This window comes from Oncorhynchus gorbuscha, linkage group LG21, assembly GCF_021184085.1.
Source record: "Oncorhynchus gorbuscha isolate QuinsamMale2020 ecotype Even-year linkage group LG21, OgorEven_v1.0, whole genome shotgun sequence".
NCBI classification, from domain to species: Eukaryota; Metazoa; Chordata; class Actinopteri; order Salmoniformes; family Salmonidae; genus Oncorhynchus; species Oncorhynchus gorbuscha.
This window is the reverse complement of record NC_060193.1, coordinates 13,242,880-13,267,776: the sequence shown is the minus strand read 5'-3', so window position 1 is coordinate 13,267,776 and position 24,897 is coordinate 13,242,880. Positions and strand designations below refer to the sequence as shown.

Genomic DNA, 24,897 nt, shown 5'->3' with positions numbered 1-24,897 from the left:
CCACCGGTAGCTTGTGGGTGCTTTATATATGCTACAGTCAAATATGATTGCATGTCAATTATATTAATTGTATAATCATTCATGTACGCCTACTGTATGAAAGCTAGTAAATTAATTAGCTAACTAACGTTAGCCTGCCTAGCTGGAACTTATGAAGGACATTTTTTTTATTTCTAAAATTTCCAAATGATAACCAAACAAAAACATATACTTTTTACAAGACATGTTTGTGCCGTCGTGTGCATTAGTAGCACAATTTCTAACTTATTTGTATTTGTTTTTACTTACACTTTTATGTTGACTAATCCATTGATGTTGTTTTTAAGTTTTCGCTGACTTTTCTTAGCGGATGTACAATCGTCGCAAATTAAATTATGGGGAGTTTCAGGCCCCGGAGTGAACATTATTGCACACTCTCAAAGCCAACTAAAAACTAGGGCTGAGGGGCTTACGTCGCAAACTTCCCTTGCTTGGCTAATAATTTGGACCGCCCTCCAAGATGGCGACGGGGATTCCCGCAAGGGCTCAAGGCGAGGTTAAGTGGACGAGGGTGTGTCTAAGTGTTTGGACCGCAGCCATGGTTTTACATACCAAACCCATGATGAAAATGTAAAAGGAAGGTCCAAGCTTTATTAGTCGTATGTACAGTATACACCGTCCAATGACAAGTTTACTTGAAGGTACCTTCTCCACAATGCATCAACAGTAAGAAATAATAAAAGATAAGAATATGAACATAAAGGTAATGGTTCAGTAGTATAGAATAAACGTGTTAGCTGAAGGATAATACAGTAAGGCTCAATTTATAGTCCAATATTTACACTTGCTTTGGGGAAGGGGGAATTGGGGGGCGAGTGTATTTAGGTAGTCAGTGCAGGTGGTCAGTTCATTTCAAGGAAGTGTTGCATCAACTCCGGTGAAATCTACATCAGGTGTCAATTTATGCTCAGTTAAAGAGACATTAAGGTTCTTACATTTAAGTCATTTAGCAGACGCTCTTATCCAGAGCGACTTACTTTCCTATTGGTATAGTTTCTTTGCACACCTGCTACCAACAGGATATGATTATAGGACTGAGCTTGGCTGCTGAAGGTCATGTAGAATCCTCTACTGTCTGTGTGATTTCCCCCCCCCATAGTAGAATCCTCTACTGTCTGTGTGTCTATTACTCTCCCAACAATCTGTTTTCCCATTCTCTCAGGGATCCTGGACGAGTCTCTCCAGAAGTATGGCAGTCTGATCCCCATCCACGCTGACGACGTGGTGGAGAAACTACAGGACATCTTCAATGACAACTTCTCACAGCCTCACAGGTCCGTCTGACCCACACACATGCAAACACACACAGATATGCAAAGCAATACACACACACCTGCGCATGGTTCACACACGGTACACGTGTACAAACCCCAATGAAACATAATTTCCTGTACTGTGCAGGGACACATACACAGAGAGCGACACCAACCCAAAAAAGAAACACAATGTAGCCTAATATTTATACTACCTGATGTCGACTTGGGATCGGTAAGGAGCCTTTTAAATGTTGGCCTTAAAAAGCCTGGTTCTGTTGGCCGAGGCCTGGTGGAATGTAAATAAATCTGTCCTTACAGAGAGTAGTCACACATTCCTTCTACGCAGCACACATAGTCTAATTCTATGATTTGACTCCAAAATATGGTATTTTTACCTCTTCTTATCTGTTAAGCTATTTGAACCAAAGGGAAAGGAAACCACCAACATGTTACCAGCATCACCCAAGTTCTCAGTATGTTGATGCAAGTTAGTCTTTTTGTTATGACAAGGCATTAATCTTATAAACTGAAGATGGTGACTTAAGCCATCTGTAATGCAACAGGTATTATAATGCTTTGTCGAGTGTTTAGTACAGGGTCCCGCCCACTTGGTCATTGAGCCAGTTCTGTCCATTCAACATCACCAGGGTTTATGCACCAAACAGAAGAAAACAGAGTGAAACTGAGGGAATAGTTGTAGAAAAATGTCTTGCTACAGTGTGCACTATTGAATATGACCTAGCTGTTACCAAGTGTAAACTTTTAATATATACACACACACAGTAGAATTTAGACGTTTACATACGCTTAGGTTGGAGTCATTAACTCGTTTTTCAACCACTCCACAAATTTCTTGTAAAACAAACTATAGTTTTGGCAAGTCGGTTACGACATCTACTTTGTGAATGACACAAGTCATTTTTCCAATAATTGTTTAACCTTACACTGAATTTTATGTGAAATAATATATCACAATTACAGTGGGTCAGAACACTAAGTTAACTGTGCCTTTAAACAGCTTGGAGGGGGGAAAAAATGATGTCAAGGCTTTGGAAGCTTCAGATAGGCTAATTGACACAATTAGAGACAATTGGAAGTGGACTTGTGGATGTATTTCAAGGCCTACTTTCAAACTCAGTGCTTCTTTGCTTGACATCATGTGAAAATCAAAAGAAATCAGCCAAGACTTCACAAAAAAAGTTGTAGTCCTCCGCAGGTTTGGTTCATCCTTGGGAACCATTTCCAAATGCCTGAAGGTACCACGTTCATCTGTACAAACAATAGTACGTGAGTATAAACACAATGGGACCACGCAGCCATCATTACATTTACATTTAAGTCATTTAGCAGACGCTCTTATCCAGAGCGACTTACAAATTGGTGCATTCACCTTATGACATCCAGTGGAACAGCCACTTTACAATAGTGCATCTAAATCTTTTAAGGGGGGGGGTGAGAAGGATTACTTTATCCTATCATAGGTATTCCTTAAAGAGGTGGGGTTTCAGGTGTCTCCGGAAGGTGGTGATTGACTCCGCTGTCCTGGCGTCGTGAGGGAGTTTGTTCCACCATTGGGGGGCCAGAGCAGCGAACAGTTTTGACTGGGCTGAGCGGGAACTGTACTTCCTCAGTGGTAGGGAGGCGAGCAGGCCAGAGGTGGATGAACGCAGTGCCCTTGTTTGGGTGTAGGGCCTGATCAGAGCCTGGAGGTACTGAGGTGCCGTTCCCCTCACAGCTCCGTAGGCAAGCACCATGGTCTTGTAGCGGATGCGAGCTTCAACTGGAAGCCAGTGGAGAGAGCGGAGGAGCGGGGTGACGTGAGAGAACTTGGGAAGGTTGAACACCAGACGGGCTGCGGCGTTCTGGATGAGTTGTAGGGGGTTGGTGGCACAGGCAGGGAGCCCAGCCAACAGCGAGTTGCAGTAATACAGACGGGAGATGACAAGTGCCTGGATTAGGACCTGCGCCGCTTCCTGTGTGAGGCAGGGTCGTACTCTGCGGATGTTGTAGAGCATGAACCTACAGGAACGGGCCACCGCCTTGAAGTTAGTTGAGAACGACAGGGTGTTGTCCAGGATCACGCCAAGGTTCTTAGCGCTCTGGGAGGAGGACACAATGGAGTTGTCAACCGTGATGGCGAGATCATGGAACGGGCAGTCCTTCCCCGGGAGGAAGAGCAGCTCCGTCTTGCCGAGGTTCAGCTTGAGGTGGTGATCCGTCATCCACACTGATATGTCTGCCAGACATGCAGAGATGCGATTCGCCACCTGGTCATCAGAAGCGGGAAAGGAGAAGATTAATTGTGTGTCGTCTGCATAGCAATGACAGGAGAGACCATGTGAGGTTATGACAGAGCCAAGTGACTTGGTGTATAGCGAGAATAGGAGAGGGCCTAGAACAGAGCCCTGGGGGACACCAGTGGTGAGAGCGCGTGGTGAGGAGACAGATTCTAGCCACGCCACCTGGTAGGAGCGACCTGTCAGGTAGGACGCAATCCAAGCGTGGGCCGCGCCGGAGATGCCCAACTCTGAGAGGGTGGAGAGGAGGATCTGATGGTTCACAGTATCGAAGGCAGCCGATAGGTCTAGAAGGATGAGAGCAGAGGAGAGAGAGTTAGCTTTAGCAGTGCGGAGCGCCTCCGTGATACAGAGAAGAGCAGTCTCAGTTGAATGACTAGTCTTGAAACCTGACTGATTTGGATCAAGGTCGTCATTCTGAGAGAGATAGTGGGAGAGCTGGCCAAGGACTGCACGTTCAAGAGTTTTGGAGAGAAAAGAAAGAAGGGATACTGGTCTGTAGTTGTTGACATCGGAGGGATCGAGTGTAGGTTTTTTCAGAAGGGGTGCAACTCTCGCTCTCTTGAAGACGGAAGGGACGTAGCCAGCGGTCAGGGATGAGTTGATGAGCGAGGTGAATGTAAGGGAGAAGGTCTCCGGAAATGGTCTGGAGAAGAGAAGAGATGAGGGGATAGGGTCAAGCGGGCAGGTTGTTGGGCGGCCGGCCGTCACAAGACGCGAGATTTCATCTGGAGAGAGAGGGGAGAAAGAGGTCAGAGCACAGGGTAGAGCAGTGTGAGCAGAACCAGCGGTGTCGTTTGACTTAGCAAACGAGGATCGGATGTCGTCGACCTTCTTTTCAAAATGGTTGACGAAGTCATCTGCAGAGAGGGAGGAGGGGGGGGGGATTCAGGAGGGAGGAGCGTATTGCCTGCCTTGTGAATAGGGGGGGAGGTGAGAGGGTGAGGTCAAAAGTGGAGAGGAGTGGAAAGAAGGAGGCAGAGAGGAATGAGTCAAAGGTAGACGTGGGGAGGTTAAAGTCGCCCAGAACTGTGAGAGGTGAGCCGTCCTCAGGAAAGGAGTTTATCAAGGCATCAAGCTCATTGATGAACTCTCCGAGGGAACCTGGAGGGCGATAAATGATAAGGATGTTAAGCTTGAAAGGGCTGGTAACTGTGACAGCATGGAATTCAAAGGAGGCGATAGACCGATGGGTAAGGGGAGAAAGAGAGAATGACCACTTGGGAGAGATGAGGATCCCGGTGCCACCACCCCGCTGACCAGAAGCTCTCGGGGTGTGCGAGAACATGTGGGCGGACGAAGAGAGAGCAGCAGGAATAGCAGTGTTATCTGTGGTGATCCATGTTTCCGTCAGTGCCAAGAAGTCGAGGGACTGGAGGGAGGCATAGGCTGAGATGAACTCTGCCTTGTTGGCCGCAGATCGGCAGTTCCAGAGGCTACCGGAGACCTGGAACTCCACGTGGGTCGTGCGCGCTGGGACCACCAGATTAGGGTGGCCGCGGCCACGCGGTGTGGAGCGTTTGTATGGTCTGTGCAGAGAGGAGAGAACAGGGATAGACAGACACATAGTTGACAGGATACAGAAGAGGCTACGCTAATGCAAAGGAGATTGGAAGGACAAGTGGACTACACGTCTCGAATGTTCAGAAAGTTAAGCTTACGTAGCAAGAATCTTATTGACTAAAATGATTAAAATGATACAGTACTGCTGAAGTAGGCTAGCTGGCAGTGGCTGGGTTGTTGACTTTGTAGGCTAGCTGGCAGTGGCTGCGTTGTTGACACTACACTAATCAAGTCGTTCCGTTGAGTGTAATAGTTTCTACAGTGCTGCTATTCGGGGGCTAGCTGGCTAGCTAGCAGTGTTGATTACGTTACGTTGCGTTAAAAGAACGACAATAGCTGGCTAGCTAACCTAGAAAATCGCTCTAGACTACACAATTATCTTTGATACAAAGACGGCTATGTAGCTAGCTACGATCAAACAAATCAAACCGTTGTACTGTAATGAAATGAAAATGTGATACTACCTGTGGAGCGAAGCGGAATGCGACCGGGTTGTTGAGTGCGGAAGTTCTATTCGGTAGACGTTGGCTAGCTAGCAGTGTCTCCTACGTTAAGGACGACAAATAGCTGGCTAGCTAACCTCTGTAAATTAAGATAATCACTCTAAGACTACACACTCTAAACTACACAATTATCTTGAAGACAAAGACAACTATGTAACTAGCTAACACTACACTAATCAAGTCGTTCAGTTGAGTGTAATAGTTTCTACAGTGCTGCTATTCGGTAGACGGTGGACGTTTGCTAGCTGGCTAGCTGCTGGGCAAATAGCAGTGTAGACTACGTTAGGACGACGAAATACGATAATTGCGCAATTATCTTTGATACAAAGACGGCTATGTAGCTAGCTAAGAAGAAATTGCTAAGATTAGACAAATCAAATCGTTGTACTATAATGAAATGTAATGAAAAGGTTATACTACCTGCGGACCGAAGTGATGATGCGACCGCTCGCTCCAACCCGGAAGGAAGGAGACAAGTTCTGTATCCTAAAGATGAACGTACTTTGGTGAGAAAAGTGCAAATCAAAAAAGTGCAGAACAACAGCAAAGTACCTTGTGAAGATGCTGGAGGAAACCGATACAAAAGTATCTATATTCACAGTAAAACGAGTCCTATAGTGACATAACCTGAAAGGCCGCTCAGCAAGGAAGAAGCCACTGCTCCAAAACCGCCATGAAAATGCCAGGCTACAGTTTATAACTGCAAATGGGCACAAAGAAGGTAGTTTTTGGAGAAATGTCCTCTGGTCTGAATAAACAAAAATATAACTGTTTGGCCATAATGCCCATTGTTATGTTTGGAGGGAAAAGGGGGAGGCTTGTAAGCCGAAGAACACCATCCCAAAAGTGATGCACGGGGGTGGCAGCATCATGTTGTGGGGGTGCTTTGCTGCAGGAGGGACTGGTGCACTTCACAAAATAGATGGCATCATGAGGGAGGAAAATTATGTGGATATATAATTTCAAGGTATTGGAGTGGCCATCACAAAGCCCTGACCTCAATCCTATAGAAATTTGTGGGCAGAACTGAAAAAGCTTGTGCGAGCAAGGAGGCCTACAAACCTGACTCAGTTACACCAGCTCTGTCAGGAGGAATGGTCCACAAGCTTCCCACAATAGGTTGGATGAATTATGGAAGGCTACCCAAAACGTTTGACCCAAGTTAAACAGTTTAAAGGCAACTGACCAACTGGGAATGTGATGAAAGAAATACAAGCTGAAATAAATAATTCTCTCTACTATTATTCTGAGATGACACATTCTTAAAATAAAGTGTTGATCCTAACTGACCTTAGACGGGGAATTTTTACTGGGATTAAATGTCAGGAATTGTGAAAAACTGAGTTTAAATGTATTTGGCTAAGATGTATGTAAACTTCTGACTTCAACATGTATGTGTGTAAAAATGGTTCAAGTTGTTATCCTTTACTAATGTCATATTTCCAAAAAATACAAGAAGGCGGCCAGTATAATACAGAAAAGGTTTTGAACGTTTTATATTCCTCGTCTGATGTTTCCATGTCCAACAGGAAAGCGGTGGTGCAACACCTAATCCAGTCCTACCAGAGGTCGTCCGGCACGGCCATGGTGCGTGGGTTCCGCGTCAACTACAAGCGTCATGTCCTCACCATGGATGATCTCAGCACGCTGTACGGACAGAACTGGCTCAATGACCAGGTGGGTGGGACCCTGTACTAAACACTCAACAAAGCATTATCAGGTCTGTTGCATGCTTATAACAAGTCATAAAACAACTATGCCCTAAGGTGGGACCCCCGACCAAATACAACAGACTGGATTCTAACTTCATATCTGCACTTGAGTTTTTGCATACATTTTGCGTACTTTGCAATGATGTCTTTGCATGACTTAAGCAAAATTTGTATTTGTTTGCATGTCAAGTTAGGATTGTGCCTTATTTGCAATAAGCTGTTATTTTTTAAGGTCCAATGCAACCATTTTTATCTCGGTATCAAATCAGTTCTAGGTAACAATTTTAAGTACCTCGATTTGTATTTATCACATGCACCGAATACAACAGCTGTAGACTTTACAGTGAAATGCTTACTTACAAGCCCTTTACCAACAATGCAGTTTTTTTTAAAGGTTAAAAAAAAATATTTAAAAATAATAATAATTAAAGAGCAGCAGTAAAATAACAAAAGCGAGGCTATGTACAGGGTACCGGTACAATGTGCAGGGGCAAAGGTTAGTCGAGGTAATATGTGCATGTAGGTTAGTGACTGCATAGATTAATAGTGTTGCAGCAACTGTGGGGGTTTGGGGGCAGGCAATGCAATTAGTCTGGGTAGCCATTTGGTTAGCTGTTCGGGAGTCTTATCGCTTTGGGGTAGAAGCTGTTTAGAAGCCTTGTGGACCAAGACTTGGCGCTCCGGTAGCAGAGAGCACACTCTATGAATCAAATTGTATTTGTCACATACAAATGGTTAGGTCTACCTTATACACAAGCGTAAAGGAAATAATAAGAATATGTGCATAAAAATGTGCATAAAAATATATGGATGAGCGAAGGCCTACTGCTTCTTGCCTATGCTGTTCGATGGTATAATCTATACATATATTTACACACATACATTTTCCGCCAAGATAGAACTGCCAAAGGGGGCGGTGATAACCTGCAGAGTTCTGTCAATTCGAGCTTCTACTTCTAAAAATGCACCTTTCCAGAAACAAGTCTCTCACCGTTGCCTCAAGCTATAGACCACCCTCTTCACCCAGCTGTGCCCTGGACACCATATGTGAATTGATTGCGCTCCATCTATCTTCTGAGTTCGTGCTGCTAGGTGACCTAAACTGGGACATGCTTAACACCCTGGCCATCCTACAATCTAAGCTTGATGCCCTCAATCTCACACAAATTATCAATGAACCTACCAGGTAATGGGTCTGCGGTAAAACAACCACCCCTCATCACTGTCAAACGCTCCCTAAAACGCTAGCAGGCCTTTCTAATCGACCTGGCCGGGGTATCCTGGAATGACATTGGCCTTCATCCCGTCAGTATAGGATGCCTGGTTATTCTTTAAAAGTGCTTTCCTCACCATCTTAAATAAGCATGCTCCATTCAAAATATTTAGAACTAGGAATAGATATAGCCCTTGGTTCACTCCAGACCTGTCTGCCCTTGACCAGCACAAAAACATCATGTGGCATTAGCATTGAATAGTCCCCGTGATATGGAACTTTTAATTTTATTTTTTACCCCGCTTTCTCCCCAATTTTGTGGTATCCAATTTTTTTTTGTATCTACCATCTTGTCTCATCGCTACCGTACGGGTTCGGGAGAGACGAAGGTTGAAAGTCATGCGTCCTCCGATACACAGCGCACATCCAACCCGGATGCCAGCCGCACCAATGTGTCGGAGGAAACACCGTGCACCTGGCAACCTTGGTTAGCGCGCACTGCGCCCGGCCCGCCACAGGAGTCGCTGGTACGCGATGAGACAAGGATATCCCTACCGGCCAACCCCTCCCTAACCTGGACAATTGTGCATCGCCCCACAGACCTCCCGGTCGTGGCCGGTTACGACAGAGCCTGGGCGCAAACCCAGAGTCTCTGGTGGCACAGCTGGCGCTGCAGTACAGCGCCCTTGACCACTGCGCCACCCGGAAGGCCTCGATATGCAACTTTTCAGGGAAGTTAGGAACCAATATACACAGCTAGCTTTTTCAAGCAGAAATTTGCATCCTGTAGTACAAACTGAAAAAAGTTATGAGACACTGTAAAGTCCATGGAGGATAAGAACACCTCCTTCCAGCTGCCCACTGCACTGAGGCTAGGAAACACTGTCACTACCGATAAATCCACAATAATTGAGAATTTCAAAAAGCATTTTTCTACGGCTGGCTATGCCTTCCACCTGGCTACCCGGTCAACAGCCCTGCGCTCCCCACAGCAACTTGCCCAAACCTCCCCCACTTCTCTTTCACCCAAATCCAGATATCTGATGTTCTGAAAGAGCTGCAGAATCTGGACCCCTACAAATCAGTCGGGCTAGACAATCTGGACCCTCTCTTTCTAAAATTATCTGATGAAATTATTGCAACCCCTATTACTAGCCTGTTCAACCTCTCTTTCATATCGTCTGAGATTCCCATAGATTAGAAAGCTGCTGTGGTCATCCACATCTTCAAAGGGGGAGACGCTCTAGACCAGGGGTGTCAAACTCATTTCGCATCGTGGGCCACATACGGCCTAGGGAGATGTCAAGTGGGCCGGACCATTAAAATTATACCATACTCTGCTATAAATAACCAAAATATCATGTATTTCCTTTGTTTTGGTGTAAAGAAGCACAAGAACATTAGGAAAATATTGAAATTTAATGAACTATCCTTTTACAAAACATTTCATGAAACACCTCATATTTCCTTAGACAAATGTGCAATTTACTTTTATCATTCACAAATATGCATTGCAACTGATCCCACTGATTGTACAAAGGCACAAAACTTTAATTGGTACTGAAAAATATAGTAATGCACTTTAAGATTAAATGAGACTTTTAAAGAAAGGAATTTTTAAAATTTTTAATGAAAGTTGACTGCTGTTTCCTCAGACCCGCCAGCAATTCGTTAATCTTATCTCTTCTCAGTTGTCCTTGCAAGCCGTCATATTTTTCGCTGTGATGAGTCTCGTAGTGGCGTTGAATATTATATTCCTTCAATACCGAAACTTGTTGCAAACACACCAAGCACAAAGGTTTTTCGTGCATCTCTGTAAATAAATAGGACGTGGTCCATTTTTCTTTGAAAATTCTACACTCCTTATCTACTTTTCTCCGTTTGGATAACGACATTTTGGCTAATGAGGGTGTAGCGGAGAGGTAGAGATCAAGGTATTAACAACGTCGTAACAAGCAGCAGATGGCGCATTGATACCGTCTGCTGTTTTCAGTCTGTCTCAGTGATGCGGCTTGTCTTCTACTCTGATGGAAAGAGTGCGCCCCTTAGCGGATAATCCATGAATTGCAGCGAATTAAAAATATAAATTCCATGTCTTTTATGCATTTTTTCCACTTTCAAATTATCCTGCGGGCCTGATCGAACCTCCTTGGGGGCCGGTTCCGGCCCGCGGGCCGTATGTTTGACACCCCTGCTCTAGACCCAAACTGCTACAGACCTTTCTCTATTCTACCCTGCCTTTCTAAGGTCTTTGAAAGCCAAGTTAACAGATTACCGACCATTTCGAATCTCACCGTACCTTCTCCGCTTTGCAATCTGGTTTCCGACCTGGTCATGGGTGCACCTCAGCCACGCTCAAGGTCCTAAACGATTTAACCGCCATCGATAAGAGACATTACTGTGCAGCCGTATTCATCGACCTGACTAAGGCTTTCGACTCTGTCAATCACAACATTCTTATTGGCAGAATCAACAGTCTTGGTTTCTCAAATGATTGCCTCGCTTGGTTCACCAACTAGTTCTCTGATAGAGTTCAGTGTGTCAAAGCCTGTTGTCCGGACCTCTGGCAGTCTCTATGGGGTTGCCACAGGGTTCAATTCTCAGGTCGACTCTCTTCTCTGTATACATCAATGATGTTGCTCTCGCTGCTGGTGATTCTTTGATCCACCTCTACGCAGACGACACCATTCTATATACCTCTGACCCTTCGTTGGACACTGTGTTGTCTAACCTCCAGATTAGCTTCAATGCCATACAACTCTCCTTCCGTGGCCTCCAACTGCTCTTAAATGCAAGTAAAATGAAATGCATGCTCTTCAACCGATCGCTGCCCGTACCTGCCTACCCGTCCAGCATCACTACTCTGGGAGGTTCTGACTTAGAAAATGTGGGCAACTACAAATACCTAGGTGTCTGGTTCGACTGTAAACTCTCCTTCCAGGCTTTCATTAATCATCTCCAATACAAAATGTAATCTAGAATTGGCTTCCTATTTCGCAACAAAGCCTCTTTCACTCATGCTGTCAAACATACCCTATTAAAACTGACTATCCTACCGATCCCCGACTTCGGCCATGTCATTTACAAAATAGGCTCCAACACTCTACTCAGCAAACTGGATGTAGTCTATCACCGTGCCATCTGTTTTGTCACCAAAGCCCCATATACTACCCAACACTGCGACCTATATGCTCTCGTTGGCTGGCCCTCTACATATTTGTCGCCAAACCCACTGGCTCCAGGTCATCTGTAAGTCTTTGCTAGGTGAAGCCCCGCCTTATCTCAGCTCACTGGTCACCATAGCAACACCCACCCATAGCACGTGCTCCAGCAGGTATATTTCACTGGTCATCCCCAAAGCCAACACCTACTTTGGCTGCCTTTCCTTCCAGTTCTCTGCTGCCAATGACTGGAATGAATTGCAAAAATCACTGAAGCTGGAGACTTATATCTCCCTCACTAGCTTAAAGCATCAGCTGTCAGAGCAGCTTACGGATCACTGTCCCTGTACACAGCCAATCTGTAAATAGCCCACCCAACTACTTCATCCCTATGTTTTTGCTATTTTGCACCCCAGTATCACTACTTGCACATCATCATCTGCACATCTATCACTCCAGTGTTAATGCTAAATTGTAATTATTTAGCCTCTATGGCTTGTTTATTGCTTTACCCCTCTTATCCTACCTCATTTGCACATGCTGTATATAGATTTTTCTACTGTATTGATTGTATGTTTATTCCATGTGTAACTGTTGTATGTGTCGACTTGCTTTGCTTTATCTTGGCCAGGTCGCAGTTGCAAATGAGAACTTGTTCTCAACTAGCCTACCTGGTTAAATAAAGGTGAAATATATTATATAACATGGAATAGTTTAAAGTGGCTAGTGATACATTTATTACATCCAATTTTGTATTCTTAAAGTGGCTAGAGATGAGTCAGTATGTTGGCAGCAGCCACTCAATGTTAGTGATGGCTGTTTAACAGTCTGATGGCCTTGAGATTGAAAAACGGCTTTTGTCTTTCGGTCCCAGCTTTGATGCACCTGTACTGACCTCGCCTTCTGGATGATAGCGGGGTGAACAGGCAGTGGCTCGGGTGGTTGTTGTCCTTGATGATCTTTTTGGCCTTCCTGTGACATCGGCTGGTGTAGGTGTCCTGGAGGGCAGGTAGTTTGCTCTCGGTGATGCGTTGTGCAGACTTCACTCCCCTCAGGAGAGACTTACGGTTGTGGGCGGAACAGTTGCCGTACCAGGCTGTGATACAGCCCGACAGGATGCGCTCAATTGTGCGTCTGTAAAAGTTTGATTGTTTTTGGTGACGAGCCAAATTTCTTCAGCCTCCTGATGTTGAAGAAGCACTGCTGCGCCTTCTTCACCATGCTGTCTGTGTGGGTGGACCATTTCAGCGTGTCCGTGATGTGTACGCTGAGGAACTTAAAACTTTCCACCTTCTCCACTACTGTCCCGTCGGTGTGGATAGGGGGCTGCTCCCACTGCTGTTTCCTGAAGTCCACAATCATCTCCTTTGTTTTGTTGACATTGAGTGTGAGGTTATTTTCCTGACACCACACACCGAGGGCCCTCACCTCCTCCCTGTAGGCCGTCTTGTCGTTGTTGGTAATCAAGCCCACCACTGTAGTGTCGTCTGCAAACTTGATTCAGTTGGTGTGCATGGCCGTGCAGTCGTGGGTGAACAGGGAATACAGGAGATGGCTGAGAACGCACCCTTGTGGGGCCCCAGTGTTGAAGATCAGCGGGGTGGAGATGTTGTTTCCTACCCTCACCACCTGGGTGGAAGTCCAGGACCCAGTTGTGCAGGACGTCCCAGGGTCTCAAGCTTGATGACGAGTTTGGAGGGTTCTATGGTGTTAAATGCTGAGCTGTAGTCAATGAACAGCATTCGTGCATAGGTATTCCTCTTGTCCAGATGGGTTAGGGCAGTGTGATTGTAATTGCGTCGTCTGTGGACCTATTGGGGAGGTAAGCAGATTGGAGTGGGTCTAGGGTGTCAGGTGGAGGTGATGTGGTCCTTGACTAGTTTCTCAAAGCACTTCATGATGACGGAAGTGAGTGCTACGGGGCGGTAGTCATTTAGCTCAGTTACCTTAGCTTTCTTGGGAACAGGAACAATGCTGGCCCTCTTGAAGCATGTGGGAACAGCAGACTGGGATAAGGATTGATTGAATAGGTCTGTAAACACACCAGGCAGCTGGTCTGCACATGCTCTGATGACTCTGCTAGTGATGCCGTCTGGGCTGGCAGCCTTGCGAGGGTTAAAACGTTTAAAGTTTTTAGTAACGTTGGCTGCAGTGAAAGAGAGCCTGCAGGTTTTGGTAGCGGGATGTGTTGGTGGCACTGTATTGTCCTCAAAGCGAGCAAAGAAGTTGTTTAGTTTGTCTGGGAGCAGGACATCGTGGTCAGCGACGGGGCTGGTTTTTCTTTTGTAGTCCATGATTGACTGTAGACTCTGCCACATACCTCGTGTCTGAGCCGTTGAATTGCGACTAGACTTTGTCTCTATACTGACACTTAGCTTAGTGGTACATCACCACCGATGCGCTTGCTAATGAACTCGCTCACCGAATCAGCGTATTCATCAATGTTATTGTGCGACGCTATGCGGAACATATCCCAGTCCACGTGATCGAAGCAATCTCGAAGCATGGAATCCGATTGGTCAGACCAGCGTTGAACAGACCTGAGCACGGGCATTTCATGTTTTTAGTTTTAGTATGACTAGGGTGGCTGGAGTCTTTGACCGTATTTAGGGCCTTCCTCTGACACAGAAGCTTGGTCCCAGTGATGTGCTGGTCTGTACACACTACCCTCTGTAGTGCTTTGCGGTCGGAGGCCGAGCAGTTGAAATACCAGGCAGTGATGCAACCAGCTCTCGGTGGTGCAGTTGAAGAACTTTTTGAGGATCTGGGGACCCATGCCAAATCTTTCCTGTCTCCTGAGGGGGAATAGGCTTTGTTGTGCCCTCTTCACGACTGTCTTGGTGTGTTTGGACCCTAAGGGGCTCCCGTGTTGAGGATCAGCGTCGCGGCTGTGTTGTTACCTACCCTCACCACCTGGGGCGGCCCGTCAGGAAGTCCAGGATCCAGTTACAGAGGGAGGTGCTTCGTCCCAGGGTCCTTAGCTTAGTGATAAGCTTTGAGGGCACTATGGTGTTGAACGCTGGGCTGTTGTCATTGAATAGCATTCTCACATAGGTGTTCCTTTTGTCCAGGTGGGAAAGGGTGGTGTGGAGTGCAATAGAGAGAGCATTGTCTGTGGATCTGTTGGGGCGATATGCAAATTAGAGTGGGTCTTGGTTTTCTGGGATAATGGTGTTGTGAGCCATGACCCAGCCTTTCAAAGCACTTCATGGCTACAGATGTGAGTGCTACGGGTCGGTAGTCATGAGCACAGGGACTATGGTGGTCTGCTGGAAACATGTCGGTATTACAGACTCTGTCAGAGATGGGTTGAAAATGTCAGTGAAGACACTTGCCAGTTGGTCAGAGCATGCTTGGAGTACACATCCTGGTAATCCATCTGGCCTTGTGAATGTTGAACTGTTTAAAGGTCTTACATCTGTGTTATCACGCAGTCATACAGTGCAGCTGATTCTCTCATGCATGTTTGTGTTGCTTGCCTCAAAGCGAGCATAGAAGTAATTTAGTTTTTCTGGTATTCTCGTGTCACTGGGCAGCTCGCGGCTGTGCTTCCCTTTGTAGTCTAATAATTTGCAAGCCATGCCACATCTGACGAGCGTTGGAGCCGGTGTAATGCGATTCAATCTTAGTCCTGTATTGCCTGTTTGTTGGATAATGTTGCTTCCAAGTTAGTCCCGCTCCTTGAAAGCGGCAGCTCTACCCTTTTAGCTCCATGCAGTTGTTGCCTATAATCCATGGCTTCTTGTTGGTGTATGTATTTACTGGTTAGGTTTCCATCCACTTGGCGTCAGATTTTTATGCAGATTTGAGTATTCGCATTAAGAAAATATGCATATTTTCTTACAAGTGGTTCGTTTCCACCAAATGGACTTTTTATCCCCCCAAAAAATTGTACCGAATAATAATCTAAAGTTCGATGTGTTTCCATTGTATTTTCAAATCTACCTTAGTGTTAATTGGCAAATGTGCCTATTTTGGTCATGGCATATGCACTCTTACTAACAGCTCAGAATGTTGTGTGGGTAGACTTGTCTTCCCAAACTCGGTCCCTGGGATCCCCCTGGGTGCACATTTTTGTTTTTGCCCAAACACTACACAAAATAACCAACGCATCAAGCTTTAAAATAATCAATCAGCTGTTAAGGGCATGTAAATGTAAATGAATATTTTTTGGTCAAATGGCAGCCAAGCATTGATCCTTTTATTTTTTTGAAGAGCATCATGCTCACCACCCTGTGAAGTTCTTAATTTATTTAATCTGTATCTCAGCAAAATGCATGGTTTTTCTAGTCGTAGTGCAAGGAAGGTCAGTGCTATTCGGAATCCTTGGGACATCCTGACTCTAAACCCTAACCTTATCCCTTAAGGGATAGTTCAGGATTTTGGTAATGAGGCCCTTTTTCTACTTCCCCAGAGTCGGGTGAACTCGTGGATACTATTTTTGTATTTATGCTAACTAGGTCAATTGCTAAGTAATGTTAGCGCAATGACTGGAGGTCTATGGTATCTGCGTGCTAGCAGATAGCGCAATGACTGGTAGTCTAGGTTAACGCTAGTTATCATTGGTTCATGAAACTACCTCTCACTTCCTTCATACTGGACACCAAGACGTACAAATTGTATCCAAGAGTTCATCTGACTTTGGGGAAGTAGATAAAGGGCCTCAATGCCCAAATCCAGAAGTGTCCCTTTTACATTTTTTTATTTCAACTTCAATGGGATAGGGACGTCCCAAGGATCCCAGATAACATGTACAGTGGGAGGACCACACACACCATATCATTGTGTGACTCCAAGTTTACTTCTATATGAAGGTTATTATAATCTATATTTGCCCATAAAGGCATTTACACTGGAATTTCTCGCATAATTAATTTTACTTTACAAAAAGATCCCACCACGTCGAACTAACAAATTATGTCTGCGTTTATAAAATTGTACCGAAACTACTTTTTATTTATACAGTATAACTTTACTTGCATAAAAACTGTGGATGGAAACATGGTTACTGTGATTGTTTTTCGATTAAAATAGTCAAAAAGAAACAAATAGCAATTTCTCAAGCAAGAGTTTTGCTATGACTGTCTGGGAGTGGTCTGAGTGGGGAGGGGAAAACGGAACACTAGATGTTGGCAGAGAGGTTTGGAACTCATTGATCTATTAATGAATTTACTGCCTGGTGATGTCACCAGGTAAGTGTCATCTCCATCCCACAGAAAATGTTAGGTTTTTTTTCAAAACCGCTTTTACAACTAAAAGGGTAGTAACATTTTCACAATTTTACACTATTATTCCAAACTGTAAGTGTGTGTGTGCAGATTGAGCACAGGAACATCATGTTTGACAGCACTGGGCCTTTAAACAGTTTAAAAGCAAGGCATTTGTACATTGTGGTGATAAAATGTTTCTTCAGGTCATGAACATGTATGGTGACCTTGTGATGGACTCGGTGCCCGAGAAGGTAGGAAAACATTTACAACATACTTCCACAAAATCCATGATGTTTTTTCCCCTCCACAGAAAAACCATATACAGTGCCTCAAGTAAGTATTCATACCCCCTGACTTGTTCCAATTTTCTTTTTACCCATCTACACACAATACTGCATAATGATAGTGAAAACATGTTTTTTGATAGTTCTATACTGCATTTTCAATATATTGCCACATTTGCATGTATTAAGTAGAGGTTGACCGATTATGCTTTTCAACGCTGTTTAATCGGACGATTCAATTATTATGATTTTTTTTAAATGTATTTATAATAATGACAATTACAACAATACTGAATGAACACCTATTTTAACTTAATATAATGCATCAATAAAATCAATTTAGCCTCAAATAAATAATGGAACATGTTCAATTTGGTTTAAATAATGCAAAAACAAAGTGTTGGAGAAGAAAGTAAAAGTGCGTACGAGCCTGCTGGTGCCTACCACCGCTCAGACTGCTCTATCAAATAGACTTAATTATAACATAATAACACACAGAAATACGAGCCTTAGGTCATATGGTTGAATTTATTATTTCAGTGAAATACGGAACCGTTCCTTATTGTATCTAACGGGTGGCATCCCAAAGTCTAAATATTTCTGTTACATTGCACAACCTTCAATGTTATGTCATAATTACGTAAAATTCTGGCAAATTAGACGGCCCAAACTGTTGCATATACACTGACTCTTCGTGCAATGAACGCAAGTGAAGGGAAACAATTTCACCTAGTTAATATTGCCTGCTAACCTGGATTTCTTTTAGCTAAATATGCAGGTTTAAAAATACATACTTTAGTGTATTGATTTTAAGAAAGGCATTGGTGTTTATGGATAGGTACACATTGGAGCAACGATACGCACCGCATCAATTATTTACAACGCAGGACACGCTAGATAAACTAGTAATATCATCAACCATGTGTAGTTAACTAGTAATTGATTGATTGCTTGTTTTTAAAAGATAAGTTTAATGCTAGCTAGCAATTTACCTTGGCTTCTTACTGCAGTCTCCTCGTGGAGTGCAATGTAATCAGGTGGCTAGAGCGTTGGACTAGTTAAGTGTACAGTTGCGAGATTGAATCCCCGAGCTGACAAGGTAAAAATCTGTCATTCTGCCCCTGAACAAGGCAGTTAACCTACCGCTAGGCCGTCATTGAAAATAGGTGTTCTTAACTGACTTGCCTAGTTAAAGGATAAATAAAGGTGTTGTAAAAAATCGGCCTAATCGGTGTATAGAAATACCTAAATAATCGGCCATTCCGATTAATCGGTTGACCTCTAGGATTAACTTAGTAGAAGCTCCTTTGGCTGCGTTTACAACTGAGTTGTGTTTGATGTCTATCAGCTTTGCACATCTGGATTTGGGGATTTTTCTCCCATTCTTCCTTGCAGATTTTCTCAAGCTTTAAGTTAGATGGGGAGCGGCGGTGAATAACAATCTTCAACAGAGATTCAAGTCTGGGCCATTCAAGGACTTTCACATTCTTGTTCTGAAGCCATTCTAGCGTTGCTTTGGGTCAATGTCCTGTTGGAGTGTCAATCTTCGCCCCAGTCTGTCATTTGCACTCTGAAGCAGGTTCTCATCAAGGATTTGCCTGTATTTGACTCCATTCATTGCTCCCTCTATCCTTACCAGTCTCCCAGTCCCTGCAGCTCAAAAGCTACCCCATTGCATGATGCTGCCACCAATGTTCCCTCAATTTTATTCCAGCACTGAGCAAATTTCAGGTCTGCTGAGCGCAAACTTCTGTGCAACTTCCAGCGCGTGTTTACTGTGAACAAAGGCTTCATCCGCTTTAAGTTACAATTTCAGACAGTAGTCAAGTAGGCTACAGTGGCTATTTGATCATAATGTAGGCCTACCAGAGTGGCCTACCATCATAAACAATGGAGAAAATGCATCCCATAAAATTGTAACATGGAAATGGCTGGTCTATCATAAACACATTGGCTGCTACTGTAGGCTAGTGTTCAATGTAGACCTACATTCCATGAGACTTTTGAAAAAGTCATGCAGTGCTTGACATTAACATGCTCATCCACTTGTCCTTCAGACAAGGTGACTGAAAATGGTAATTGATGCAAGAAACCACTTTACAAAATAAAATACATTATTATTCCCATACTATTATTACAGGGAATCAGGCAAATTATGCTACCCTCTACCTAGTGGCTACTTAGCTTATTCAAGCATGTCTCAAAATACAACACTGCCCCTTTAAGATAAAAAAAAAGCTCTTCACTTGACTAGCTTTTCAAAGATGTCTAGAAATGTTGCTGACTACAAATGGTCTGACTGGGCTAATAACTCACTAACTAGCCAAGGATATGAACGGTGCACTAAATAATGTCCAAACAATTTCAATTGGCCACAGGTAGACTCTCAAGTTGTAGTGACATTGCGAGGATGATCAAAGGGAATTGGATGCCCCTGAGCTCAATTTGTAGTGTGCCTTTATGCAAACCTAAATGGCTTCAGTCTTGCCATTGGTTGAAGTGGTGTAGAGATGGTTTTCCTACTGGAAGGTTCTACCATCTAATAATATAATATAATAATATAATAATAATAATATAATATATAATAATAATATATAATAATAGCCAAGGAACTCTAAAACTGTAGATCTATAGCAAAGGGGTGTGAATACTTACTGTACCAGTCAAAAGTTTGGTCACACCTACTCGTTCCAAGATTGTACTTTATTTTTACCATTTTCTACATTGTAGAATAGTAGTAAAGACATCACAACCAAAAAAAAGTGTTTAAAATTCAGATTCTTCAAAGTAGCCACCCTTTGCCTTGACAGTTTTTCACGCTTACACTATCTCAACCAGCTTCATGAGGTAGTCACCTGGTGCTCATCAGTTGTGTTGTGACAAAGTAGGGGTGGTATACAGAAGAGAGCCATATTTGGTAAAAGACCAAGTCCATATTATGGCAAGAACAGCTCAAATAAGCAAAGAGAAACGACAGTCCATTACTTTAAGACATGATGGTCGGTCTATCCAGACATTTAAGAACTTTGAAAGTTTCTTCAAGTGCAGTCGCAAAAACCATCAAGTGAAACTGGCTCTCTTGAGGCCCGCCACAGGAAAGGAAGACCCGGACTTACCTGTGCTGCAGAGGATGAGTTCATTAGAATTAACTGCACCTCGGATTGCAGCCCAAATAAATGCTTCACGGATTTCAAGTAACACACATCTCAACATCAACTTTTCAGAGGAGACTGCGTAAATCAGTCCTTCATGGTTGAATTGCTGCAAAGAAACCACTACTAAAGGACACCAATAAGAAGAGACTTGCTTGGGCCTAGAAACACAAGCAGTTGACATTAGACCGGTGAAAATCTGTCCTTTTGGTTCGAGTCAAAATTTGAGATTTTTGGTTCCAATTGAGATGATTTGGGATGAGTTGGACCGCAGAGCAAAGGAAAGGCAGCCACCCAGTGCTCAGCATATGTGGGAACTCCTTCAAGACTGTTGAAAAAGCATTCCAGGTGAAGCTGGTTGAAAGAATGCCAAGAGTGTGCAAAGCTGTCAAGGCAAAGGGTGGCTACTTTGACGAATCTCAGTTATAAAATATATTTTGATTTAACACTTTGGTTACTACATGATTCCATGTGTTATTTCCTAGTTTTGAGGGCTTCACTATTCTACAATGTAGAAAATAGTAACAATAAAGAAATCCTTGAATGAGTAGGTGTGTTCAAACTTTTGTCTTGTACTGTATGTAAATGAGCTCTATTTAATTCTCAATACATTTGTGAAATTTTCAAAACACTTTCACTTTGTCATTATGGAGTATTGTGTTAGATGGGTGAGAAAATAAATACAATGTTGATTTAAGTCAAGGGATATTAATACTTTCTGAAGACACTATATATTCAGTGAATGAGAATACCTGTACCATCCGTCTTGCTCCCTCTCTCAGGTTCACTTCTTCAACAGTTTCTTTTACGACAAGTTGAGGACGAAAGGCTACGATGGAGTCAAACGATGGACAAAGAACGTAAGAAACCCTATTCATCCCATAAGTGTTTTCTTTTCCCCCTTACGCTGGCTTTTCATGATCCTTTGTCAATCCATTTTCCATTGAAATTGTAGCATACCTCACTGAACAAAAATGATAAATGCAACATTTTAAAGTGTTGGTCCCATGTTTCATGAGCTGAAATAAAAGCTCCCATATGTTCAAAACACACAGCTTATTTCTCTTATTTTGTGCACAAATGTGTTTACATCCCTGTTAGTGTTTCTCCTTTGCCAAGATAATCATCCACCTGACAGGTGTGGCATATTAAGAAGCTGATTAAACCGCATGATCATTACACAAGTGCACCTTGTGCTGGGGCCATTAGAAGGCCACTCCTAAAATGTGTACTTCTGTCACAATGCGATAGATGTCTCCAAGTTTTGAGGGAGCGTGCAATTGGCATGCTGCCTGTTGGAATGTCCACCAGAGCTGTTAATGTTAAGTTCTCTACCATAAGCCGCCTCCAATGTCGTTTTGGTGAATTTGGCAGTACGTCCAACCGGCCTCACAACTGAAGATCATGTGTATGTGTGGGTGAGCAGTTTGCAGATGTCAACATAATGAACAGTGTGCCCCATAGTGGGGTTATGGTATGGGCGGGCATAAGCTACGGAGAACACAGTTGACATTTTATCGAAGGCCATTTGAATGCATAGATATACTGTGAGGAGACCCTGAGGCCCATTGTTGTGCCATTCATCCGCAGCCATCCTCATGTTTCAGCATGATAATGCACACCCCCATGTCGCAAGGATCTGTACACAAGTCCTGGAAGCTGAAAATGTCCCAGTTCTTCCATGGCCTTCATACTCACCAGGCATGGCACCCATTAAGCATGTGTGGGATGCCCTGGATTGACGTGTACGACTGAGTGTTCCAGTTCCTGCCAATATCCAGCAACTTCACATAGTAATTGAAGAGTGGACAACATTCCACAGACTACAATCAACAGCCTGATCAACTCTAAGCAAAGATGTTACGCTGCGTGAGGGAAATGGTGGTCACTGGTTTTCTGATCCACACCCCTAAATTACCTTTTTAAGTATCTGTGACCAACTGATGCATATCTGTATTCCCAGTCATGTGAAATCCATAGATTAGTGCCGAATGAATTGATTTCAATTGACTGATTTCCTTATGAACTGTAACTTGCATACATTTCAAAGATTTTAGTATCTTGCGTTTTATATTTTTTCAGTGTACTTACCTGGCAGGTTTACCCAGGCGAAGCCATTGCATTCAGCTTTTGACGTCATTTTAGTTAACTCTAATGGTGCCTTTAGATGGTACAAGCTAGACAGAGAAACGGATTTCATTGTTTTCTATTAGAGCATGACGGTAAATGCCCTCAGCCGCCACGGTAGACTGGACTTGTCGTCAGAGTTAAAATAGTTCAACTTTTGCCATCTGCTGTAGCGTTGTTTCCTACCGCACATTGGTTGTACTAGTGTGTAGTCATCTGCACTTTAACGAAATACATTTGTAAAGAACAGACAACCCTTTCTCTCTTTCCCCTCTCGGATGAAAATAGCACATGTTACGTGTTGTTGTTCATCATAATGCTCTCTCTACTCTATCAGGTGGACATATTCCAGAAGGACCTGCTGTTGATCCCCATCCACCTGGAGGTCCACTGGTCCCTGGTCAGTGTGGACATCCCCCGTAGGGCCATCACCTACTTCGATTCCCAACGCACACTTAACCGACGCTGCCCAAAGGTGAGTGCCTGACTGCCACTCGTGACTGTCAGATTAGAACAAGTCCTAAAAATCACCTATATTGATTTAGTCTGTGTTTTGAAGTGGGACTGAAATAGTTGACAGTACTCATTTTGGGCATTAGGTATTTTATATTTAGGAGCCAGTATTAAAGCAGTTAAATGTGAAGTTGCGGACAGCATCAGCCCACTTCAAGAACTGTTCTCTATAAATGATCTGCTCTTTTCCACCACCTCAGCATATTGCAAAGTACCTGCAGGCGGAGGCTGTCAAGAAAGACCAGAGAGATTTCCTCACAGGGTGGAAAGGCTATTTCAAAATGGTATGTCAAGATTTCTCAGGAATTAACAACCAGGTGATTGTTTGACTGTGTCGGGGAATATGTTTTTTTTACCAAAACATTTCGATGTGTGTTTCAGAATGTTGGTCGCCAGAACAATGACAGTGACTGCGGAGCGTTCGTTCTTCAGGTGGGTCCTAATTATAATCCTAGATGTTCATACTTGGATCTTGAGCCATGGTTCATAGCTGTCCATGTACGTCACACTCTTGTGCTGAATTCCTAATCAAGATCGATCGCCATTAGCTTTTGCAAATGCAGCAGCCACTCTTCCTGGGGTCCACATGAAACATGACATAATACAGAACACTAATAGACAAGAACAGCATAAGGACAGAACTAAATTTAAAAAAATAAGAATATAGAAATAACAAAGATTCAAAACACTAGGATTTAATAGGTTTGATATGATATGATAACTGCTTAACCTTGCCCTCTGATGGCTAGCTGGAACCATTTGGTGCCAGAAGTCCTGGACACTGCTTTGGGGCCCTTTGTTCACGACACTAGGGCAGGGTTTCTCCAACTCTGTCCTCAGGACACCCCTGGGTGTACTTTTTTTTTTTTTGTCAACTCTGCAAGCTTTGATTATTTGAATCAGCTGTGTAGTGCTAGGGCCAAAACCTGCACCCAGGCTGGGCCTGGGACAGAGTTTGGGAAACACTGCACTATGTCTAACCTCTCTCTCTGTGTTCCTTCCAGTACTGCAAGACTCTGGCCCTGGGGCAGCCGTTCAGCTTCGGCCAGCAGGATATGCCCAAACTGAGAAGACTCATGTACAAAGAACTGTGTCACTGCAAGCTCTCGCTGTGACGCCACGCCCTCTGAGGATTCTTAGTGAAGAAGCGGCAGATTCTAACGAGGAAGTGAGGGATGGTTCTAACAAGCTATGGTTAAGCTAGTGACTGAAAGAAAGGAAAAAAGTGTTACATTTCAAAGGAACATTTTTCTCTTCACAACGACATCCAGAGACTTTACTACTTACTTTAAGTCAGGAGGGCATTTTATATTTTCTCCCCACGTGTTTTCTGCCCTCTTTCAGTTTTTCTCCCTTGACCCCCACCCCCCCTTAGTTTTTAATTTTCATGTCCATGGTTGTTTCCTTGTGGTTGACAGAGGCCAAGTCTAAGAGTGTGTCCTAAATGGCTCAATGTTCCCTATGTAGTGTACTACTTTTGACCCTAGCCTTATGGGCCTTGATCAGATGCAGTACAAGGTATAGGTAATAGGGTTCCTTTTGGGACGTAAACCATGTCTGCTATTCTCTGACAGTGAAACTGTATTTTAAACCTTTTTAAAACCATTTTATTTGGACTTGGGAGACTCTCTCTTTCTCTCAACAGATGTATCACCTTATCGACGCAGGAGCCCCCCCAAACAGGCAAGATTGGAGTGGAAACAAGTGGTTATTCTAGCTTCTTTACTTAAGTTCTTGTTTTTTGTTCCTCCCTCTCGTCAGTAAAAAAAAATAAACATGTTGCTAATGCTTATTGTTCATGGTGTTTTGAGGGCAGTGATGATTTATGTTTCTTATTTTGATTCAAATAAAAACTCTGACTAGTTCA

General features: G+C 43.7%; 1 protein-coding gene across 2 annotated transcripts in view; it reads left to right on the top strand.

Moving 5' to 3' along the window:
• The window catches only part of senp3b (SUMO specific peptidase 3b), a 27,543-nt gene extending 2,646 nt beyond the window's left edge, over positions 1–24,897 (top strand). Inside the window, exons 4-12 of one of the 2 annotated variants that reach the window (XR_006834025.1) lie at positions 1,202–1,313; positions 7,188–7,335; positions 17,158–17,205; positions 21,173–21,250; positions 22,855–22,992; positions 23,231–23,314; positions 23,412–23,462; positions 24,035–24,198; positions 24,676–24,897. Coding sequence is in view for 1 of the 2 variants with exons in the window: in XM_046318624.1 (XP_046174580.1) it covers positions 1,202–1,313; positions 7,188–7,335; positions 17,158–17,205; positions 21,173–21,250; positions 22,855–22,992; positions 23,231–23,314; positions 23,412–23,462; positions 24,035–24,145 (770 nt within the window). In the remaining variant the exon portion in view is untranslated. Of the gene's footprint in view, positions 1–1,201; positions 1,314–7,187; positions 7,336–17,157; positions 17,206–21,172; positions 21,251–22,854; positions 22,993–23,230; positions 23,315–23,411; positions 23,463–24,034 lie in introns of both variants that reach the window. The other variant, XM_046318624.1, reaches the window with a different exon arrangement.